Source organism: Pelophylax lessonae, assembly GCF_965119305.1.
Source record: "Pelophylax lessonae genome assembly, chromosome: 4".
NCBI lineage: Eukaryota > Metazoa > Chordata > Amphibia > Anura > Ranidae > Pelophylax > Pelophylax lessonae.
The window spans coordinates 341,527,124-341,546,198 of record NC_138771.1 but is presented as its reverse complement, the minus strand read 5'-3'; the positions used below and the strand labels follow the sequence as shown (position 1 = coordinate 341,546,198).

Here is a 19,075-nt window from a genome sequence, read left to right as displayed (position 1 = left end):
ATGGAGTCCGCCCGGCAGAAAGCCCGTGTAAAAGGACCATCACGCATAAAAGGCATCAATTAAGCAGGCTGGAAATAGTGACTATATTACAATACAGAAAATGCTTTGGGGTGGATTTATTAAGGGAGTAGTGGAACCGAGGAAGGAAATACTATATGAAAATTCTATAACATAAGCTTTTTCTTTGTTGTTTATTGTTTCTGATCATGCGCCGTCTTTCATTTAGAAAATCAAATGAAAACAGTACACATTTATTGAAAATCATGTTTTTCTTATAGTGCGTACAAGACTTTACAAAGTGAATATTTGCATTCCAAAGTCAATGTTATTAAAAAAAGGTGAACTTTCAAAACCCAGTCTTGTGTGAATAAAATAAGAGGACTTTTCCAACACATGATTGGATTTGCAAAGTGAACACACCATGTTTACTGACATTCACTTTGCTAAGTGAAAAGCCTCTTCTCCTTAACCTCCCTGGCGGTATGATTCTTTTGGATTTTAGGTGCTGAAAGCGGTACCATTATTTTGCATGTAATTATTGTGAATGAGCAGCCCAAACCAACTGTATACATTTATTATATATATTATATATATACATGTATGTATACATATATTATGTATACATATATTATATATATATACGTATATATATATATATATATATATATATATATATATATAATGTATACAGTTGTTTTGGGCTGCTCATTCACAAGAATTACGTGTATATATATATATATAAATGTATATATATATATTTATATATATATATATACATATATATGTATATATATATATATATATATATATATGTGTGTGTGTGTATATATATATATATGTCTGTATATGTGTATATATATATACGTATATATATATATATATATATATATATATATATATACTGTGTATATATATATATATATATATATATATATATATGTATATATATATATATATATATATATATTCATATATTTACATAAAAAGTACAGTAAAACTGCAGGAAAGGGCACTGGGGGGCAATGTAATGTGATTTTATTTTATTTTGAACGGTATCAGTGTGTTTGGTGCATTTTACATTTGAATTTGCCGCCGGTTCTACCCCCCGGCGGACGTCACGTCGCCGGAGACGGAAGCAGGCGATCGGGAGGAAGCTCCGCCGCCGCACACCGCTCGCAGTCTTCGCTGGATCCCGGAGAAAAGTTAAGTAAAACCTCTTCCAGCATCCAGCGATCTTCTTAGCGCTACCCCGAGTGTGACTCGGGGTTACCGCTTTTGGCACTAAAATCTTACCCCGAGTCACACTCGGGAATGCCGCTAGGAGGGTTAAGGGTTGGTTCACACCGCAATTTCTGCTTTCTAGATGCTTTTCTACATGTGCGTTTACAAGCGTTTTTGATGTGTTCCGGTGTGTTTTTGATGTGTTCTAGTGCATTGTTTCCTCTCTTCTTTTCTTCATTACAATTCAGGACATGTGCGTTCTGGTGCATCTACATGCATTCTGCTACATCTTACCTGATTGCAGATGCGTTCCATTCAGAAAAAATGCAGCATGTTCTACTTTTGTTGATTGCACTGGAATGCACTGCACTGATGTGAGCTAGGGCCATTGGAATACAAGGAAAACACCATGCATGCATTTTCGATGAAGATTAAAAAATGCACTGGACTACATCTGGGGTGAACCAACTCTTGGACTGAGTCATAAAAGAAATACATCCTGAAAACATTGTAATCACCATTTGCACTTAGAAGACTATATTAAAAAAACATAAGTAAGAGAAAAGCTAAATATAGGTACTACAGAAGGTGTATTGGAGTTGCCGGTAAAGAATGACTTCCTGTTTAACACTTACTAGGCTTAAAAATACTCCCTCCCCCCCTCCTGCTACCTATGCTGACTAACCTGTGTAAAAAATGCATGGTTACCCTTTTCCAGCCTGCTTTGGTCCAGTCACAAGATCCCTTGTGTCAGTTAGCAACAGCTGCAGGGGAGCAGAGAGAGTGCTTGTCAAGAGCTGGGAATCATGGGAGCATTGACATCACCCATGTCCCAGCCATTGTTGGCACTCCTTTCTCTCCCCTGCAGCTGCTGATGGCTGACACAGGGGATCCAGCTTACATGCCTGGACCGGGGCAGGCTGAAATAAGATAAGTATGCAAATTTTTCTTTACAGAAGTTATTCAGCATAAGTAGTGTAGGTAGCAGAATGGGAGAGGGGACTTTTTTTAAGGATAGTTAGTGTTGGGATGAAATTCTGCTTTAATATTAAAAGCTTGCTTTTAGAAGGAATACATTCCCTGCATTAAAGTGGATGTTAATCCTCACATATACCAAGGGAAGTGCACAGCCTCAAATGATATACAGAGATGAAACAAATCTCACTACATATGTTTTATTTGTATATCTGTTGTCTTTAGCTTTCTACACTGTTTAGAAAGTGAACATCATGTTAGAATGTGTGCTGTGCTTTGAATAGACAAGCACTATTCTAATCTATCTCTATGCACCCACCCCAAAACAAATTTCCAGCTGCTTTTTTTCCTGTGTCAGAGATTTTGTCAGAAGTTAATATGCTGATAACAGAGAAATGGAGCAGCAGAAAGACACAGGACTTAGAATTTTTGAGAGAGATAAGTAAACACTACAGATATATGTGCTCAGGTCAGATTTCGTGAATGGAATTTACATCCACTTTAGGATAAAAAAAACCTGAGTAAAGCTCCCCCCTGTTTTACTAACCTGAGCCCGATCTCAGTCCAGTGATGTGCAAGAGAGCAGCTGCTCTCTGCCTCCTAATATGCTCCCGCTGCTGGTAATCATAGCGAGTAAGGAGGAAGCTGAGGCAGACTGAGCCATGCTCTGTATGTCTATGGACACACAAAACTGGCTCAGCTGTGAGTCTGAATGATTCAGCTTGCTATGGCGGGCACTTGGCGAGAGGAGGAGTGCCATCGGGGGGACCCGAGAACAGGAGAATTAGCGCTGCCCTATGCAAACCATTACACAGAGTCAAGGCCATCTTACCGAATGAGCATGCTGGGCAGTTGTCCGGGGGCCCACTTGCTCGGGGGGCCCCACCTGCCCAACGACCCAGCCAAGCATTAGTCCCAATTCCTGTGTGCATTCTGCCGCCGAACTTAGCAGGTGACAAGCGCCTGACGGCCCTGTGCTACTGTCAGGCCACTTGGGCCGTGGAGGGGGAGCCCACAATTGCAGGAATGCCTGTCCACCTCCTCCAGAACAGGCACACACAGAACGGTCGAGTCTGACTCCCGTCAATGTGTGTGTTCACTGGACCCAGCTGCCGAACCTGGAAGCTGTCATTAGCCTGTCACTACTATACCAATGAAAATTGAGCCTTATCGATAATTTGCATTTTTATTCTCGTTGGTGATTGTGAAGGCAGGGCCTCAGCGCACTGCATTGCCCGGGTCCCTATAATGCTCTTAAGATGGCACTGCACAGAGCAGGTAAGTATGACATGTTTGTTATTTTAAAAATAACAAAAATAGTTACAATTGTTGGCAATACTTTAGTATCTTAAAACAAACATAATGTTTCTAAATTTCAAAATAATTGAGAAAAGATTATTTTGTAGGAAAAATGCTGTTAAAGGTGAACAAATGGATACCTTTTTTATGAGAGACTGTAGAATTTGTACAGGAGTAAGTTAGTAGAGTACATAGAGCAAGGAGGACAATGCTACACCAAGATTTCCTTTTCTTATTGGTAAGCCACTAGCGAGCAGCCAATAGAAATGCACACTGACATAAAATGTTTTATATATGTTATTTTGTGGAAAGATAATGGGAGTTTGCAGCAATCTGATACAGTAGTAGGTAGGTAGCAATCATTGTTGGTGGTGACAATGGTGCTACTCGTTAAAGTTGTATTTATTCATTAGCGCTGGGGAGGATTAGGTGAACAAGTAACAAAATATGGATTTATTAGGCTTCATTCACATGTGCAGCTAGGAGGCAGTGAATTTAGGAAGTTAAGCCCTGGTTTTACTGCCCTCCAACTGTTGTCCTGAACCAGGGCATGCAGCCACTCAGGGCTGTACACATGCCATGGCCATGTGTCTGGGGCAAAAGGTATATAGCACATCACATTGGGCGGATGTTACTACCGCCAAACGTGTCCAATACAAGTTTATGGGGCTGTGCCACAACCACCCCACATAGTGTGGCATTTACAGGGTATATTAAGACAGTGGGAAGGCAATATAACACCTCACTTTCTGTCTAATGCCCTTTGAAGAGCTATCCAATGCGGTTCGCCTTTCGAAGGGAACTGCATTTGTGAACAGGCCCGTAGTCTTAGTGCTTATTTTCAGGTCTAGATTAGTGTTAGGCTTAGAAGCTTAATATTTTAAGTGTTAAAGTGTTACTAAACTCACAACAGTAAAATATGCCCTTATATGAAGTATAGCATGCTTGTTATACATATGGTGGAACTTAAGGGGTTAATCCTCTGCATTGTGTATAAAGGCTGTATGATCCCATCTCTCTGATCTTCCTCTTCTTCCACTGACGGCAGACCATTTCCTGATAGAACAGAGCATTAGGAATCAGGCTGACCATGCTCAGTTTGGTGTGCATTGCTAGAGAGTTTTTTGTTTTTCTTGGGAGAGTGCATGTGATCAGCACAGGGCCAACCAGCACTGTCCAGACAGAGGGTCAGGGAAGAATCAAAACTTGTCCTTCAAGCTTTATGCAGACAGTGATATAAGTCACAAGACTGCATTAGCTGCTGATGAGAAAAGGTATTTATCAGTTTATATTTACTAAAACTATTACATTTCCATGTTGTGTGTGCTGTGGGAGACCAGATATAGTGAATGCAGGGTCCTGGGTTTAGAAACACTTTAAGAGCACACTGTAAAAATTAACTAAAGGGCACTCTTTAAGGGTTAGGGTAATTCTTAGCAGGATGCAATTATGTTTTTCACTTTGTTCATATTGTAAGGCATTAGCACAGGGGTGTCCAAACTTTTTTCAAAGAGGGCCAGATTTGATAAAGTGAACATCCGTGAGGGCCGACCATTTTGCCTGACATTCTTTGGACCATTAAAATTAAATTCAAATTAACAATTTCATGCAAAGTTTATTGCAAATGGCATACTTTTCCATTTCGTCACATGGATGACAAATCTAAACAGGTGTTATGCCAGTTATCATGGAGAGGGCGCTGGTCCTGTCATCGTAGCGCCAAATGTATTTGTGTTTTTTAGTGCTCCCTTATCAGGCTAAGTTTGGGGCCAAATTGAGCAAGGGATATAAAGCTGGTGGGGACGGGCGGTGGGTGTTTAGTGTATTCACAAGTAACATGGGCGTTGAAAGATCCAAAGATCCCAGTGGTCCTGAGCAGTGCTCTGGGATTCACAGGGGCCACAACAATAGACTTTTCCAAATTACCTGTGGGGCCGTATTAAAGCAGCCCGCGGGTCGGACTTTGGACATGCCTGCATTAGCATCACACAGGTCTTGACATACAAGCCCAAAACAAACCTTCTGGCACATTGGCTTGCCTAAAACACCGGGCGCAGTTTGTATAATTCATTATCAGTGTCAGTTGGGCCGGCCATAGACGGAGCAATTTTCTTTCTTGCAACCCTGTGTTGCAGGAAAGAAAATTGCTTGATTCCTCCATCAACACAGTTAGTATTGATGGGGGAATCCCTTTTGTGGAGCTATTGTGTTCTCCTGACAGGGGAGCTGGAGAAGATGTCCCCACTGGGAGAACACAGTGATTATTGGTAGTGACTATAACATATATCACATGTAAAATCCGGCAGGCTGGTTGTACCCAAGTTGATTGATCAATCTATTTGGGTACATTCAGCCTGCCTATACATGGTTCGAATCTCGGCTGGTTCCCCAGCCGAGATTCAAACCATTTATGGCCGGCTTTAGGCCCCGTTCACACTGGGGCGATCCGACTTCCCGGGGCGGCCTTACAGGTCGCGGCGCGCTGCTCGCACCGCGACCTCGGAGCGGCCGGCACGGACTTCATAACATTGAAGTCAATGCAGGTCGCTCCAGGTCGCCCCAAAGAAGCTCCGGACCCTTTTTCTAAGTTGGAGCGACTTGTGTCGCTCCTATTAGAACAGGTCCACAGCTTCTCTATGCCAGGCGACCTACGGCGACCTGTCAGGCGACCAGTGTGAACGGGGTCTGAGTGTCAGTGTCGGTGTGTTTAGGTAGGAAAAAAAAAAAAAATGTGAACTATTGTTTGTGGGCCCTACTAAGGATACGTGCAACAAATTATATACAGATATGAGGTATCACTACAATTGACAGGAGTAGGAGAATTTGTTTTGGTGGTAAGTCATGGTAATAGCAAGAAATATGTAGATAAGTTTTAAACATATTTTTTTACTATTTTGATAAATAAAAAAAACAAACAAAAAAAAAACGGGCGATATACATTACTATTTACCACCAAATTTGTCCTGAAACACTCAAGTAGGTAGTTGGGATGGTATGTACAGTTTTACTAACACGTGTTCAGGTTTTTTTTTTTTTTTAAGCTTGTCTTGAAGGGGTAAATAATCAAAGTTTTTACTTTTTTCATTCTTTGTTACATCTAAGTTCTGCAGATCCCCTGTGGTCATTTGCAGTTACTTGTCTACATGCACTCTAGTAATGGCTGCATGGTCTTTTTCTGGGTTTCCTGATGATGACAGTAGTGAACCATGCCTGCAAATGTGTGTAAAATGGATAGTTGAAGTCTCCATTGGAAGCCCGTGTGATTAGCTGACAATGCAGCAGCCCAGCTGGGCGACAGTGACAGAATGTTGTCATCTTGTAAATGGAAGTGTCATAACCTTCATGGCATGATCGCCAGGTGTTATTTTAATCAAAGCTGCGGATTTAAAAGCATTAAAAATTAATTTTGCATCACACTGTTAAAATTGCACAAGATTGTACTGATTTTTAGATTTACATTAAATTGGTTCAGAAGATATTCTTATGCTCCATAGCACAGGTGACTGTCAAATGTATCCCTTGTAAATTCACCTTATTCCTTAAAATGGTTTTAAAGCCTAAACATTTTTTTAACTTAATGCATTCCTTGCATTAAGGTACAAAATGTTTAGGCATCAGTATCCCCCTTCACCCCCCCCCCCCCCATTTACGTAGGCTATTTAGGCTATTCTTATTCATTCACTTTTTTTTTCCCTATTAAATGATTTGTAACATCCCTTGTAATAAAAAAAAAAAAGCATGACAGGTCCTCTTTATTGAGAGAATTGGGGTCAAAATGACCCCAGATCTTTTATTTACCTTTAAAAGCAAAATACATTTTTTTATTTATATTTTGTGACATTTTGACTTAAAAAAAAAAATAAAATCCTTTATTTATGCCTGAGACCCAGGAGTGACGTTAGAGGTCACCCTGGTCCTCCAAGGGCATAGAGACAAGTGGGGTCCACCTTGCTCTCACTTGACTTCCTGACCAGCGAACGGCCGAGGACTCTGGTAAGCTTGGAAATGAGCACTAAGCTGCTGGAGATGGGGCACCTCTCACGCAGCCTCTAAAAGGGATCCTGCGGCGAAAACGCCCGTGGGACCACTTTTAACCAACGTCAAATCTTCCACAGTGAAACATTAAACCGGGGTATGGCAGCTAGCTGCTGCCATAACACCGTTATTTAACGACAAATTAATGACGTACGTATAATGTGGGTGGTCGGCAAATAAGCATACATGTGTGTGAGCTCTCCTTTTACTTACGTCAAGGTGGAGACTGATTGATTACTGTGGTAATTCCTGCTGGGCTTATGATTTTTGAAGTCATCTCTCACTGCTTCAGCTGGATATGCGTCTAAGCGTTGCTGACGTTATTTACTCTGCACTGCTACTGAAAATACTGATTTAGCCTGTCAATGTGATATGAATATAGAAAGTTGAATATACTTTTTTTAGTTACAGATTTGTGCTCTTATAACAAACTTTATCCAAAATAATACATTGTCCTTATTCTAAGATAGGAACATTGATAAAGATTCGCTTTTTATTAAAATGATTTAGCCTGGTTCACACCAGTGTGATTTGTCATACGAATTGACAGTTCAAAATTGCATGAGTCAAACCACATTGCCGGCAATGGAACAGTTCAAATCGCCATGACTCACGTCATAGCGACTTTGAAAAAGGTTCCTGCACCGTTTCTGTGTGATTTTATGTGAGACTTGCATTGACATCTCTGTAACGCACATGAAATCACACTGATCGGCAGCTTTGATATAACATTGAAGTAGCACGATTTCAAAGCCACATTGGTGTGAACTAGGGCTTAATTTGCATCATGAACCATGCCTTGTAACTTGTAAGAAATCCTGCACTAGGAGAATATGAAGGCTACCACTGATGACCTCTCCCTCTCAAAATGCTAGTTGCCTAGCTGTAATACTAATTCAAGGGTTTCAATAATTACCGAAGCACTGACCCGAAACAAGTATGCAGATCAGGAGTTCTGACACTTTCTTATCTACAGGCTTTTTACAGCCTTGTTACTGAAAAGGTACTGAAGACAGAGACAATCAGACACCTAGCAATCTAAGAAAAAGGTCATATATTATAGCCTACATATTTCAGTACAAACATTTTAATAGGTCATTTATGGCTTTACTTGAATCACAGAGGGGCTGTTTTAAAAATGTCACACAAAAGAAACAATGGTTTGCTATACCCATGGTAACCATTGTGCCTGTCTAGTTTTATAGGCTGCTTTATTTTTATTAGATGAATAGGTGCCCTGGTGAAGTGCATAGATTGCAATTAAATTAAAACACGTTATTACTGATTCCGTTTTGCCTCTGTTTTGTAGTAATTGAGCATAAGCCATGACAGTACAGCTGCTGATGTTTCCCAAATATGTGTTGTTGGACATTCTGAGTAAGCGCAGGCTTCATTTTGATGACCTGTCCCTGGAATTATACTTTTAAATCACACAGCTTCCTAAAATACGAATATTAGAGTAAAATTGCAAAATTTACAGCTAAGATACATAAACATCATATTGCCAAAGTATGTAGACACCCCTCCAAATTTTTGAGGACAGGCATTCGCAATGTTGTGTACTGCTAATGCTACAGCATACATACAGTAGATAACCTTCTGTTTGCAGAAGATCCTTTACCATTCCGCTATGACTGTGCTTCTGTACACAAAGCCAGGTCCAAAAAAAAAAAACATTGGTTCATATGTTTGGTGTGGAGGAACTCTACTAGTCTGCACAGAGCCCTAACCTCTAAACCTACTGAACAACTATGAGATAAATTGGAATACTGATTGCAAGCCAGGTCTTTTCATCCATCACCACTACCTGACTTCACAAATGCTCCTTTGGCTGAATGGGCAAAAAAATTCCTTTAAACTTCAAAACCATGTACAGTCTTCCCAGTTTTCTAGCCTCTCAGGGTACACCAACTCCCTATTAACGCCAATGGTAATGGATTGGTACATTCAACAAGCTTATGTAGGTAGGATGCATGGCTTTGGCCATATAATGTATGCAAATTGGTTTACCTGTCAACTGATTTGTAATTCAATTTAGGTTTTTTTTATAACACAAACCTGGCCACAATAAAGACTACATTTATATTCCCAATTTCTAATTCATAGGTTCCTTTCTCTGAATCATAAGACACTTATGTTGATTTTCTAAGGGTCTTTTAACATGGGAATGCTCAGTTCCATGGGAGCTTGATTGGGAGCAGAATGGGATGGTTTTCACTTTTGTGACATCTGTGCCCCATTCATGTTGGATCTATGGGCTGCGAGATGTAAACGGACTTGTGTCAGTTTGTATCAGGTTATCTCGAATTCATCGTATTTAAGTCGGGACAAAGGCAAAACAATGCAGTAATTTTTCGTTTTTTTCCCAGACCTAGACAAACTCAGAGGTAGGTGGATGTAAACAGACAAAAAGTCAGTTTGCATCCGCCTGCCTACAGACCTGGATGGAGCTTCTGATGAGGTCTGCCTAAAAAAATGATAGATAGGCCTGACCAGAATGTCCTGTATGAAAGGGGACCTTAAGTAGCCGAGAGCCTTACCTTAATAAATTCAGTGAAGATTCACTTCAATCATCTAATGGTGGAAAGCAAATTCCTTTTTTTTTTCGTCTACATATAATTGAGTATTTAATGTGAAAACAGCTACAATCTAAATCAAGATTCCCAACTTATGTAATCAATTAGCCTAAAAACCAAAATCAGCATTGTCAGTCTGTAAACAGTGATGTCACCTGGCAGGCCATATAGTGTGGCAAAGCTACAGTATGTGAACAAGACTGTCTCATCAGAATTACAAATCAATGGTCAATGAACCAGTTTACGTGTGTTTCAACTATTTATTTAGCTATTTGTCTAGATTTCTAATATACTATTAGGAATCTTGGTTTTAATGAATAAAAACCTCAGCTTACATATTCCCATCTGAATGCATGCTGGTGATGCCATATTTTATGAAGCTGGCTGAATGCAATTTGGCTTTGGAGTCTCTGCATATGTCTGTGAGAAAGGGCATATGCCAATTACACATTTAGGGGATAAAGGTTCTGAGAAATCCTGGCTATTACTTCAGTTGATTTCTTTGACAGAGATCACTGCAATTTAATTTTTTTTGGCAGTTATTGGATAAAATGCTATGGATGGCTGCTGAAGAAGGATTTTTTAAAATAATAATAATAGATTCCAAAATAGCTTTAACGACAAATATAAACATTAATACCAAAATTACACTTTAAATATATCTTAGTTATCTAAACTAATTTACCAAATAAAGGAAATACATTACTTAAAAAATAACAACTGGAACTTGATTGATTGCCACAGGCAAGACAATTATCTTTTCTTCAGCTTTTATTAATCTAACCCAGTTGTTAACTGGGATGCATTTTATGTGCTGCCTAATAATAATAAAATAGATGTTTGAAAATGTGAATTAGGTTAAATAAAATAAGTCTTAGAATGATTGCCTTACTATAGAGTTATCAAAAAAAAAGGAGCAAGAAAAGACGTCCTAAGAGCACTATACCCCACTCAACCAGCACTTATGGATAATAAAATAATAATGTAAAATGTCATAAAAACATTATAATATATCAGCTGCTATTAAATATACACAACTCAAACAAACAATATGTGAAAAAACCCAAAAAGGAGCATATATCCCCACACAGAGAAAATCCACTAGCAGCGCTAAGACTTAGTCCCTTAAGTCCTGATATATATGACAAGGAAAGTCTTTATAAGTGACGTGCAAGCTGGTAAACAGTGGACAGGTCAGCCCTCTGTGCTCGATATATACATGTGCACCTTCACCACACCTCAGTGGCACCTCTAGGTAGTACTCACCGACAGGTATCTGTAAGCTGCGCCTTTGTCCCCATTGGGGACTGCCAAAATGTATTATAGTTTTGGAGAGCATAGGAATAGTTTAAAGTCACAGTCAGGTTTTCAATGCTGTGCAGATAAAGAGATTTTTCTTTGCTTTCAGTTCTCTCTGACTACATCCCCTGGTCAGGAAGTAAGGGGAAATTTCTCCAATAGCAACAGCACTGCTTGCACGGTGTCGGTGAGGTCGTTGCTCCCGGTGCTCCGGGGGAACTCTTTGAGTTTCCTGGCACTGAGGTTGAGTATCCCGGAGTTGGCCGCCTCGTCTAGCGCCCTCTCCAGGCCCCAGTTGAGCGGCAGGCAGAGGGTGAAGTTGGTGGTCCCGGGCAGGGCGGTGGGTGGTTGGTGGTATGGGGTTCCTTCCCACAGGAGCCATTTTGAGTTTGATGTTGGAGTGGAGATACATAGAAAACAGGGCTCTGTTCATTGCTACTAGGGAGTTAGTATGCTGCTGTGATTCTATTGTGAGTGTAGTGTACATAATAGTATATTGTAGTGAGTCAGTGCAGTTTTACTGCAGTATATTGAAGTGCGTCAGTGCAGTTTTACTGTAGTATAATGTAGTGCGTCAGTGCAGTTTTACTGCAGTATATTGTAGAATGTCAGTGTAGTTTTACTGCAGTATATTGAAGTGCATCAGTGCAGTTTTACTGCAGTATATTGAAGTGTGTCAGTGCAGTTTTACTGCAGTATACTGTAGTGTGTCAGTGGTATGTGTCTGTGTAGTTTTTGGCTGTTTTTGGCTGCCGCGTGTATTTTTTTTCTCGTGCCTTCCCCCGTTTTTTGAAATTGTGAGCTGCAGTTTTTCTGACTGCGGCGCTGTTGTTCCCCCTTTTTTATTTTATTTTTTTAAATTTTGACATTTCTGTCAGCGCAGTCCTCAAGTTAAAGTGCACCAAACACCTGCATTGATTAACCACTTCCATACAGGGCAGTTACACCCCCTTCCTGCCCAGGCCAATTTTCAGCTTTTAGCGCTGTTGCATTTTGAGTGAAAATTGCGCGGTCATGCCACACTGTACCTAAACCCAATTTATGTAATTTTTTTTCCCCACAAATAGAGCTTTCTTTTGGTGGTATTTGATCACTGCAAGGTTTTCTCTTTTTTGCTAAACAAATAAAAAAAGACAGAAAAGTAAAAAATATATATATATATATATTTTGTTTGTTATAAAATTTTGTAAATAAATATGTTTTTTCCTGCACTGATGAGCACTGATGAGGCCGCACTGGCAGGCACTGATGAGGAGACACTGATGGGGTGGCACTGATGGGGGGGCACTGATGATAAGGCACTAATATGCAGCACTAATGGGCACTGATAGGCAGCACTGATATGCAGTACTGATTGGCACTGATATGTGGCACTGATAAGCAGCACTGATGGGCACTGATAGGCAGCACTGATGGGCACTGATAGGAGGCACTGATAGGAAGCACTGATGGGCACTGATAGGGGGCACTGATAGGCGGCACTGATATGTGACACTGATGGGCACTGATAGGCGGCACTGATGGGCACTGATAGGCAGCATTGATGGGCGGCACTGATAGATGGCAATTATGGGCACTGGTGGGTGGCACTAAAAGATGGCAATGATGGGCAGCACTGATGAGGAGGGCACTAACAGGCTCCCTGAGCACTGATTGGCATCGCTAATGGCCATGGGTGGGCATCCCTGGTGGCCATGGGTGGGCAATCCCTGGTTGCTCTAGTGGCATCCCCCAAGAGTCTGCACTGATAATCAATGCTCTGATTACCAGCACAGACCCCCCCTCTGTCAGGAGAGCCACCGGTCGGCTCTCCTCTACTCGCGCCAGTCAGGCGCGAACTGAGGAAAGCCGTTCAACGGCGCTTCCTATTTACTATGTGACCAGCTGTGATTGTGATTACTATGTGACACAGCTGATCACATGGTAAAGAGCCTATGTCATTAGGCTCTTTACCGGGACCAGAGATGCGGTGAGTCAGAGTGACACAACGCACCACCGGGGGTGCGCAGAACAGCCTATCCTGCTTGATGTCATATGATGGGACAACCACTTTGCGGCTGCATTTTACTATATGACGGTCGGGAAGTGGTTAAATTGCTTCCAATTACACATTTCCTCTCTATTACATTTAGGTAATAAGTTCCCATCATGTCTGGGAGGCCAACAAGGGGGGCCAGATGTTTCTATGTCATTGGGGGTGTGCATCGCAGCAATTGGGGATGAGGCGTGTCCGTCTGACACAGCCCATCCCTAATCAGGGTAAAGAGCCAATGAAAATGGTAAGGGAAAACTTTAAATACACAAACCTGTTCTGGTGACCACCATCTAAAAGGGGATATTGTCCCTAGTTAGAGAGATATCCTCTAATGCCTCGTTTCCACTGAGTGGTACGGTTTGGTTTGGTTCGGTACAGTACGCAATTTTTGCCGTTTCCATTGTCAAAAGTTGTGAATGGTACCCTAATTCCGACCTGTACCGTACCACTTTTTTGGGACCCTTTCGTTGGGGTACCAAGCACATTAGTACCATACCAACAGGGTGGAGCTATACTGTTGAGGTACTGCTGGCGGTGGAAACGCAAGCCTGATCAAGGTGTACCATTCCGAACCGTACTGAACTGTATCGAACCGAACCGTACCGCTCAGTGGAAATGAGGCATTACTGTGCTGTGTCCTGTTACTACCTCTGGGACAGAAAGTGAATGGAAATCTCCCAGTCACAGACAGAGAAAAAAAAACTGTCAGGATTACAAAACAAAAAAAAAATTGGGCTTTACATAAAGTAAGAAAATAATTTCATTGAGTCACCCATATCTTTAGAACTGCTAAAATAAACAAACATAAAATTTGTACTGATTTACTAAATATCACCAAAGTACTTTGTTATGTATATTTTGCCTATTAGCTGTGCACTAATTAAAAAAAAAAAAAATTAATAGAAAGAAGTGGAAAAAAGAATAGTCAGAGAAGGTTTTCTTAAAATAAAATGGAAACAGTTCACATGGCAGGATTCAGCACAAACACTTAAGTATAAAAAAAGTCCTAACACTCTTGTTACGTTCATGCATTTGCAAATAGAGCCTTAAGACGTGAATACTGAAATAACATTTCTTGTCACGTTGTTTTAATGGCAATAAAAGCTACATTATAGCACTTAAGGATTTCCTAGCAATGGAAGATTAGAACTTCAGAATAGTGTAGGAAGGACTCTTATGAAAAGAAAAAGTAACATTATTTTTGCTAAAGCAATGCAATTCTGATTTTTTTTTTTTTTTTTTTCAACAGCCTGGTGAAGACAAAGAAGTGATTGCTTTCTGTAGCAAAAGTAAAAAGAGGAGCCCAAAAAACTGACTATACAAAAGCACGTTTCTACATAGAAGGATGTCCTGTGATTACAAGTTGGAAAGTTAATTCAAAGCGGGAGGCTGTAAAAAGAAAAGAAGCAATCGATAAAGGGAACCAGTCAGAAAGATGGCTAGACTGCCAGATCAATAACCTATTTACCCCAGTCTTGGCAGAGGAAATTGCGTACTATCAATAGTATAACAGAATGTCAGCTATCTAGTCTGGTGTCCTTCTGCCACACCAACCATTAACGTAACAATGACAGAATATTGATGTCAGCTTGCTCAAATGGCTTTTAGTAAAAGACAAATGGTTTAAACTAGGACTTTGGAACTGCTTGGGAAAAAGAAAGCCACGAGACAAAATGGGCACGTGAGAGAACAATACAGAAAAACTGTATTTCTAGCAATACATGCTACTTCTGACAGTGTTTCTACAAGGCAATATGACTTCAAATACAACCAGTATGGATGGAGAAATATTGCTTGCAGAAAAGGATTCATCTTTTCGCATCTTAACAGGATGTTTCCTTTCTGTTTTAATACTTTCGACCCTTCTGGGAAACACATTGGTCTGTGCGGCTGTCATCAAGTTTCGTCATCTGAGGTCAAAAGTCACAAACTTTTTCGTGATCTCTTTAGCAGTGTCTGACCTTCTAGTGGCGCTGCTGGTCATGCCTTGGAAAGCTGTTGCTGAGATTGCTGGCTTCTGGCCTTTTGGTTCATTTTGTAATATATGGGTAGCTTTTGATATTATGTGCTCAACGGCATCCATCTTGAACCTGTGTGTCATCAGCGTTGATAGGTACTGGGCCATCTCAAGCCCTTTTAGGTATGAAAGAAAAATGACCCCTAAAGTAGCCTTTATCATGATAAGTGTGGCTTGGACTTTATCAGTCCTAATATCTTTCATTCCCGTGCAGCTTAACTGGCATAAAGCAAAGACAACTAGTTTTTTTGATCTGAACATTACATTTCAAGGCAATGCAATGGATAATTGTGATTCCAGCTTAAATAGGACATATGCAATTTCCTCATCTCTTATTAGCTTCTATATACCTGTGGCCATTATGATTGTAACCTACACAAGAATATACAGAATAGCAGCAAAACAAATAAGACGCATCTCAGCTCTGGAAAGGGCAGCTGTGCATGCCAAGAACTGTCAAAGCAGCACTGGCAATGGAAGTAGCATTGATTGCCAACAACCTGAAAGTTCTTTGAAGACCTCATTTAAAAGGGAAACAAAGGTTTTGAAGACTTTGTCAGTGATCATGGGAGTTTTTGTATGTTGCTGGCTGCCCTTTTTCATATTAAACTGTATGGTGCCGTTTTGTGACCCCAGTGTCTACATGCGCGGAGCAGAACCTTTCTGCATTAGCTCCACCACATTTGACATTTTTGTATGGTTCGGATGGGCTAATTCTTCATTAAATCCCATCATATATGCTTTTAATGCTGATTTCCGCAAGGCTTTCTCAAACTTGCTAGGCTGCTACAGGCTCTGCCCTACATCAAACAATGCTATAGAAACAGTTAGCATAAACAACAATGGGGCAGTAATCTACTCATGCCACCAAGAGCCCAAAGGTTCCATTCCTAATGAGTGTAATTTAGTTTACTTGATCCCACATGCGATTATCTGTCCTGAAGAGGAAGTCCTAAAAAAAGAGGAGGAGAGTGGCTTATCGAAAAGTTTAGACAAAATGTCTCCAGCATTCTCTGGTATTTTGGATTATGATGCAGAAGTCTCACTAGAAAAGATAAATCCTATCACACAGAATGGGCAGCCAAAAAGCTGAATAGTCAATATGAGGTTGTGAGGCTTGGAGTTACTTGATGCTTACCTTATGAACTATGGAACTATTGGAGGCCATTTCAAAGCATTATTAATAAAGACATGTGACTTTAAAAAGGTTTTTAAAGATGCATTCCAATGTATTTTGTATAAGTGTTTATTTTTGTGCTGTTCACAGGGAAATAAGCTTATTGATAGGAGGCCATTAGTAATGTTTTCATAGATGGTGCATACAGTGTATACTGTATTATGAGAATGTGTCTTTGTTTATTGTGCAGACATTCAGCAGAAATAGAAGTATAATACTGACAGCATGCAATGGACAGAGTCAATAAAATGTGAAATGTTTTTTGGAAAAGTTAAACAACTTGGAAGAAAAGTAAGGAACAAAATATAAATATATGATGTGCAATATTAAGAATTTGATAGGGCAGTACGACATGATAAGAAATGTGCAGCTTATTTAAAGTGGAATTCAAGGTCAGAACTTACTAAGCTTAAGGCCTCTTTCACACGGGCGTTCCGTATGTCCGTATATCACCCCATCCGTTTGTGGGTGATATACGGACATAATGCATGTCAATGGGATTGCGGATGGTCATCCGCTGACATCCGATTTGCATCCTTTCAGTTCTGTTCTGTTTTTTGGAATGGAACAGAACCCTATTTTTTCTTCCGTTTAAAAAACGGAAAGGACGCAAAATCTGATGTCAGCGGTGTCATCCGCTGACATCCGCAATCCCATAGACATACATTATGTCCGTATATCATCCGCAAACGGATGGGATGATATGCGGACATACGGACCGGATGACACAATTGTGCCGGAGCGGATCGCAATACGGTCCGCTCCGTGTGAAAGATGCCTAAAACTGCTCTTATCCCCTTCTAACACCTATACTAACTACCCTGTAGACAGAGCACACTTATACTTATGTTCTCAGGGCATTCTGGTCCAGTCATGTGATTGGCTCCCAGCCGGCTCCAGGGGAGAGGAGGGACAATGGACAACAGGTGCCCCATAGTAAGCCTATGGGTGACTTCCATGCTCAGGCATTCCATCTGTTGTCAACGCTCTCTCTTCTCCCTTATAGCCGGTGCTGGCTGAGATCACTTGCCTGGACCAGAGCAAGTATATGCATCTTACTTCTACATGATATTTAGTATAGGTGTTAGAAGGGGTGTGGGGACAGTTTAGAAGAGGTGTGGGAACCGTTTTAAGCTTAGTTATTTCTAGCCTTAAATTTCGCTTTTATTTAGAATGTAATCCCACACTACTTAAAAATAATTGAGAACAAATGATGTAAGATCACTACTGTACAACTGCAACCCCTAAAAAAAGGGCCAGTACACCCAATATTGACAGTGCAGTCTTTAGGAGGTTGAAGGAAGTTGAATCATTCATTAGCTACATATGTTTGTTGCAGTGCATTAGATATTTGCTCCTGAGTTACCAGGTCCGACATAATGCCACAGTCATTACTGGAGATTTCCAGCTCAATCCATGATGGATCCAGGTTTTGTTAAGAACATTTAAAAAGAAAACAAGCATAGCAGATCTACATCACAAACAAACAAAGGATTTCCCAACAGACTTACCAGCCAGCCTGCAAAACAACCAAATTGGCCCTTTGTACAAGTTTACATTTAAAATAGAAGGTTTTGTTTGCACACATTTGCAACTAAATGCGTAAGCCCATGTAAAGGGACTTTTGTATATACTGTGGCACTAACTCCAAATTCCGAGAGCCTCCATAGTAGGAACACATGTAAGAATGGTAAGGGCAGTTATGCCTAGAGGGAACCCACTTATTCTTAAAGGCACAGGGACACATGTGATGCCCAGGAAGAGAACAATAGCAGCAAAGGCATCCAACTGTACAAAAAAGTAGCAACCACCCAAATCTTTAACTGACCTTTGCAGTAAGGTGCACATGGAGGGGAAATGCGCATCACAAACAAACAAAGGATTTCCTAGCACACTTACCAACCAGCATGCAAAATAATCAAATTAGCCCCAACAGTTTACAATATAAACCAGAGGGTTTTGCAGCCTGGCTGGTAAGTACGCTGGGAAATCCTTTGTTTGTTTGTGATGTGCGTTGCTCTATAATTTGCACCTTTGCTCTTGCAAAGGCAAGTTATAGGTTGGGATGGTTGCTACTTTTTGGTAAGGCATAGCAGATCTAGCATACAGGCCAGTGGACCCATATCAGGAGGACCCGGGCATATTGTTTCTGTTCGATTTTAATACAAACATGTATGCATCATGTACATATTAATGAGAGCAGTGCAAAGAATTGCAATAGGGTATGGGCCTGTTTAGATGCTTTGCACTGTGCTCAGCAAAGCAGTCATGTCTACAAACACATCAGGACTGCTGGTTAAAGAGCTCTGGCGCTGTCCATGTGCATGGGGATTTTTAGATTACTTTTTGACTGGCCACCTACATCTGCTCTCAGGAATAGGGATGAGAGGAGTGAGTTCAGCTGCCAAATTAGCAATATTGCAGCTGGAAAAATCTTGCCA

General features: G+C 40.7%; 1 protein-coding gene across 2 annotated transcripts in view; it reads left to right on the top strand.

The window, feature by feature from the left end:
* The window catches only part of DRD1 (dopamine receptor D1), an 80,749-nt gene extending 64,189 nt beyond the window's left edge, over positions 1-16,560 (top strand). For both annotated transcript variants that reach the window (XM_082257030.1, XM_082257031.1), the window contains exon 3: positions 14,690-16,560. In XM_082257030.1, coding sequence (XP_082113156.1) covers positions 15,162-16,550 — 1,389 coding nt within the window. In that variant the 5' untranslated portion in view covers positions 14,690-15,161 and the 3' untranslated portion in view covers positions 16,551-16,560. The remainder of the gene's footprint in view (positions 1-14,689) is intronic.
* Positions 16,561-19,075: the final 2,515 nt, after the last annotated feature.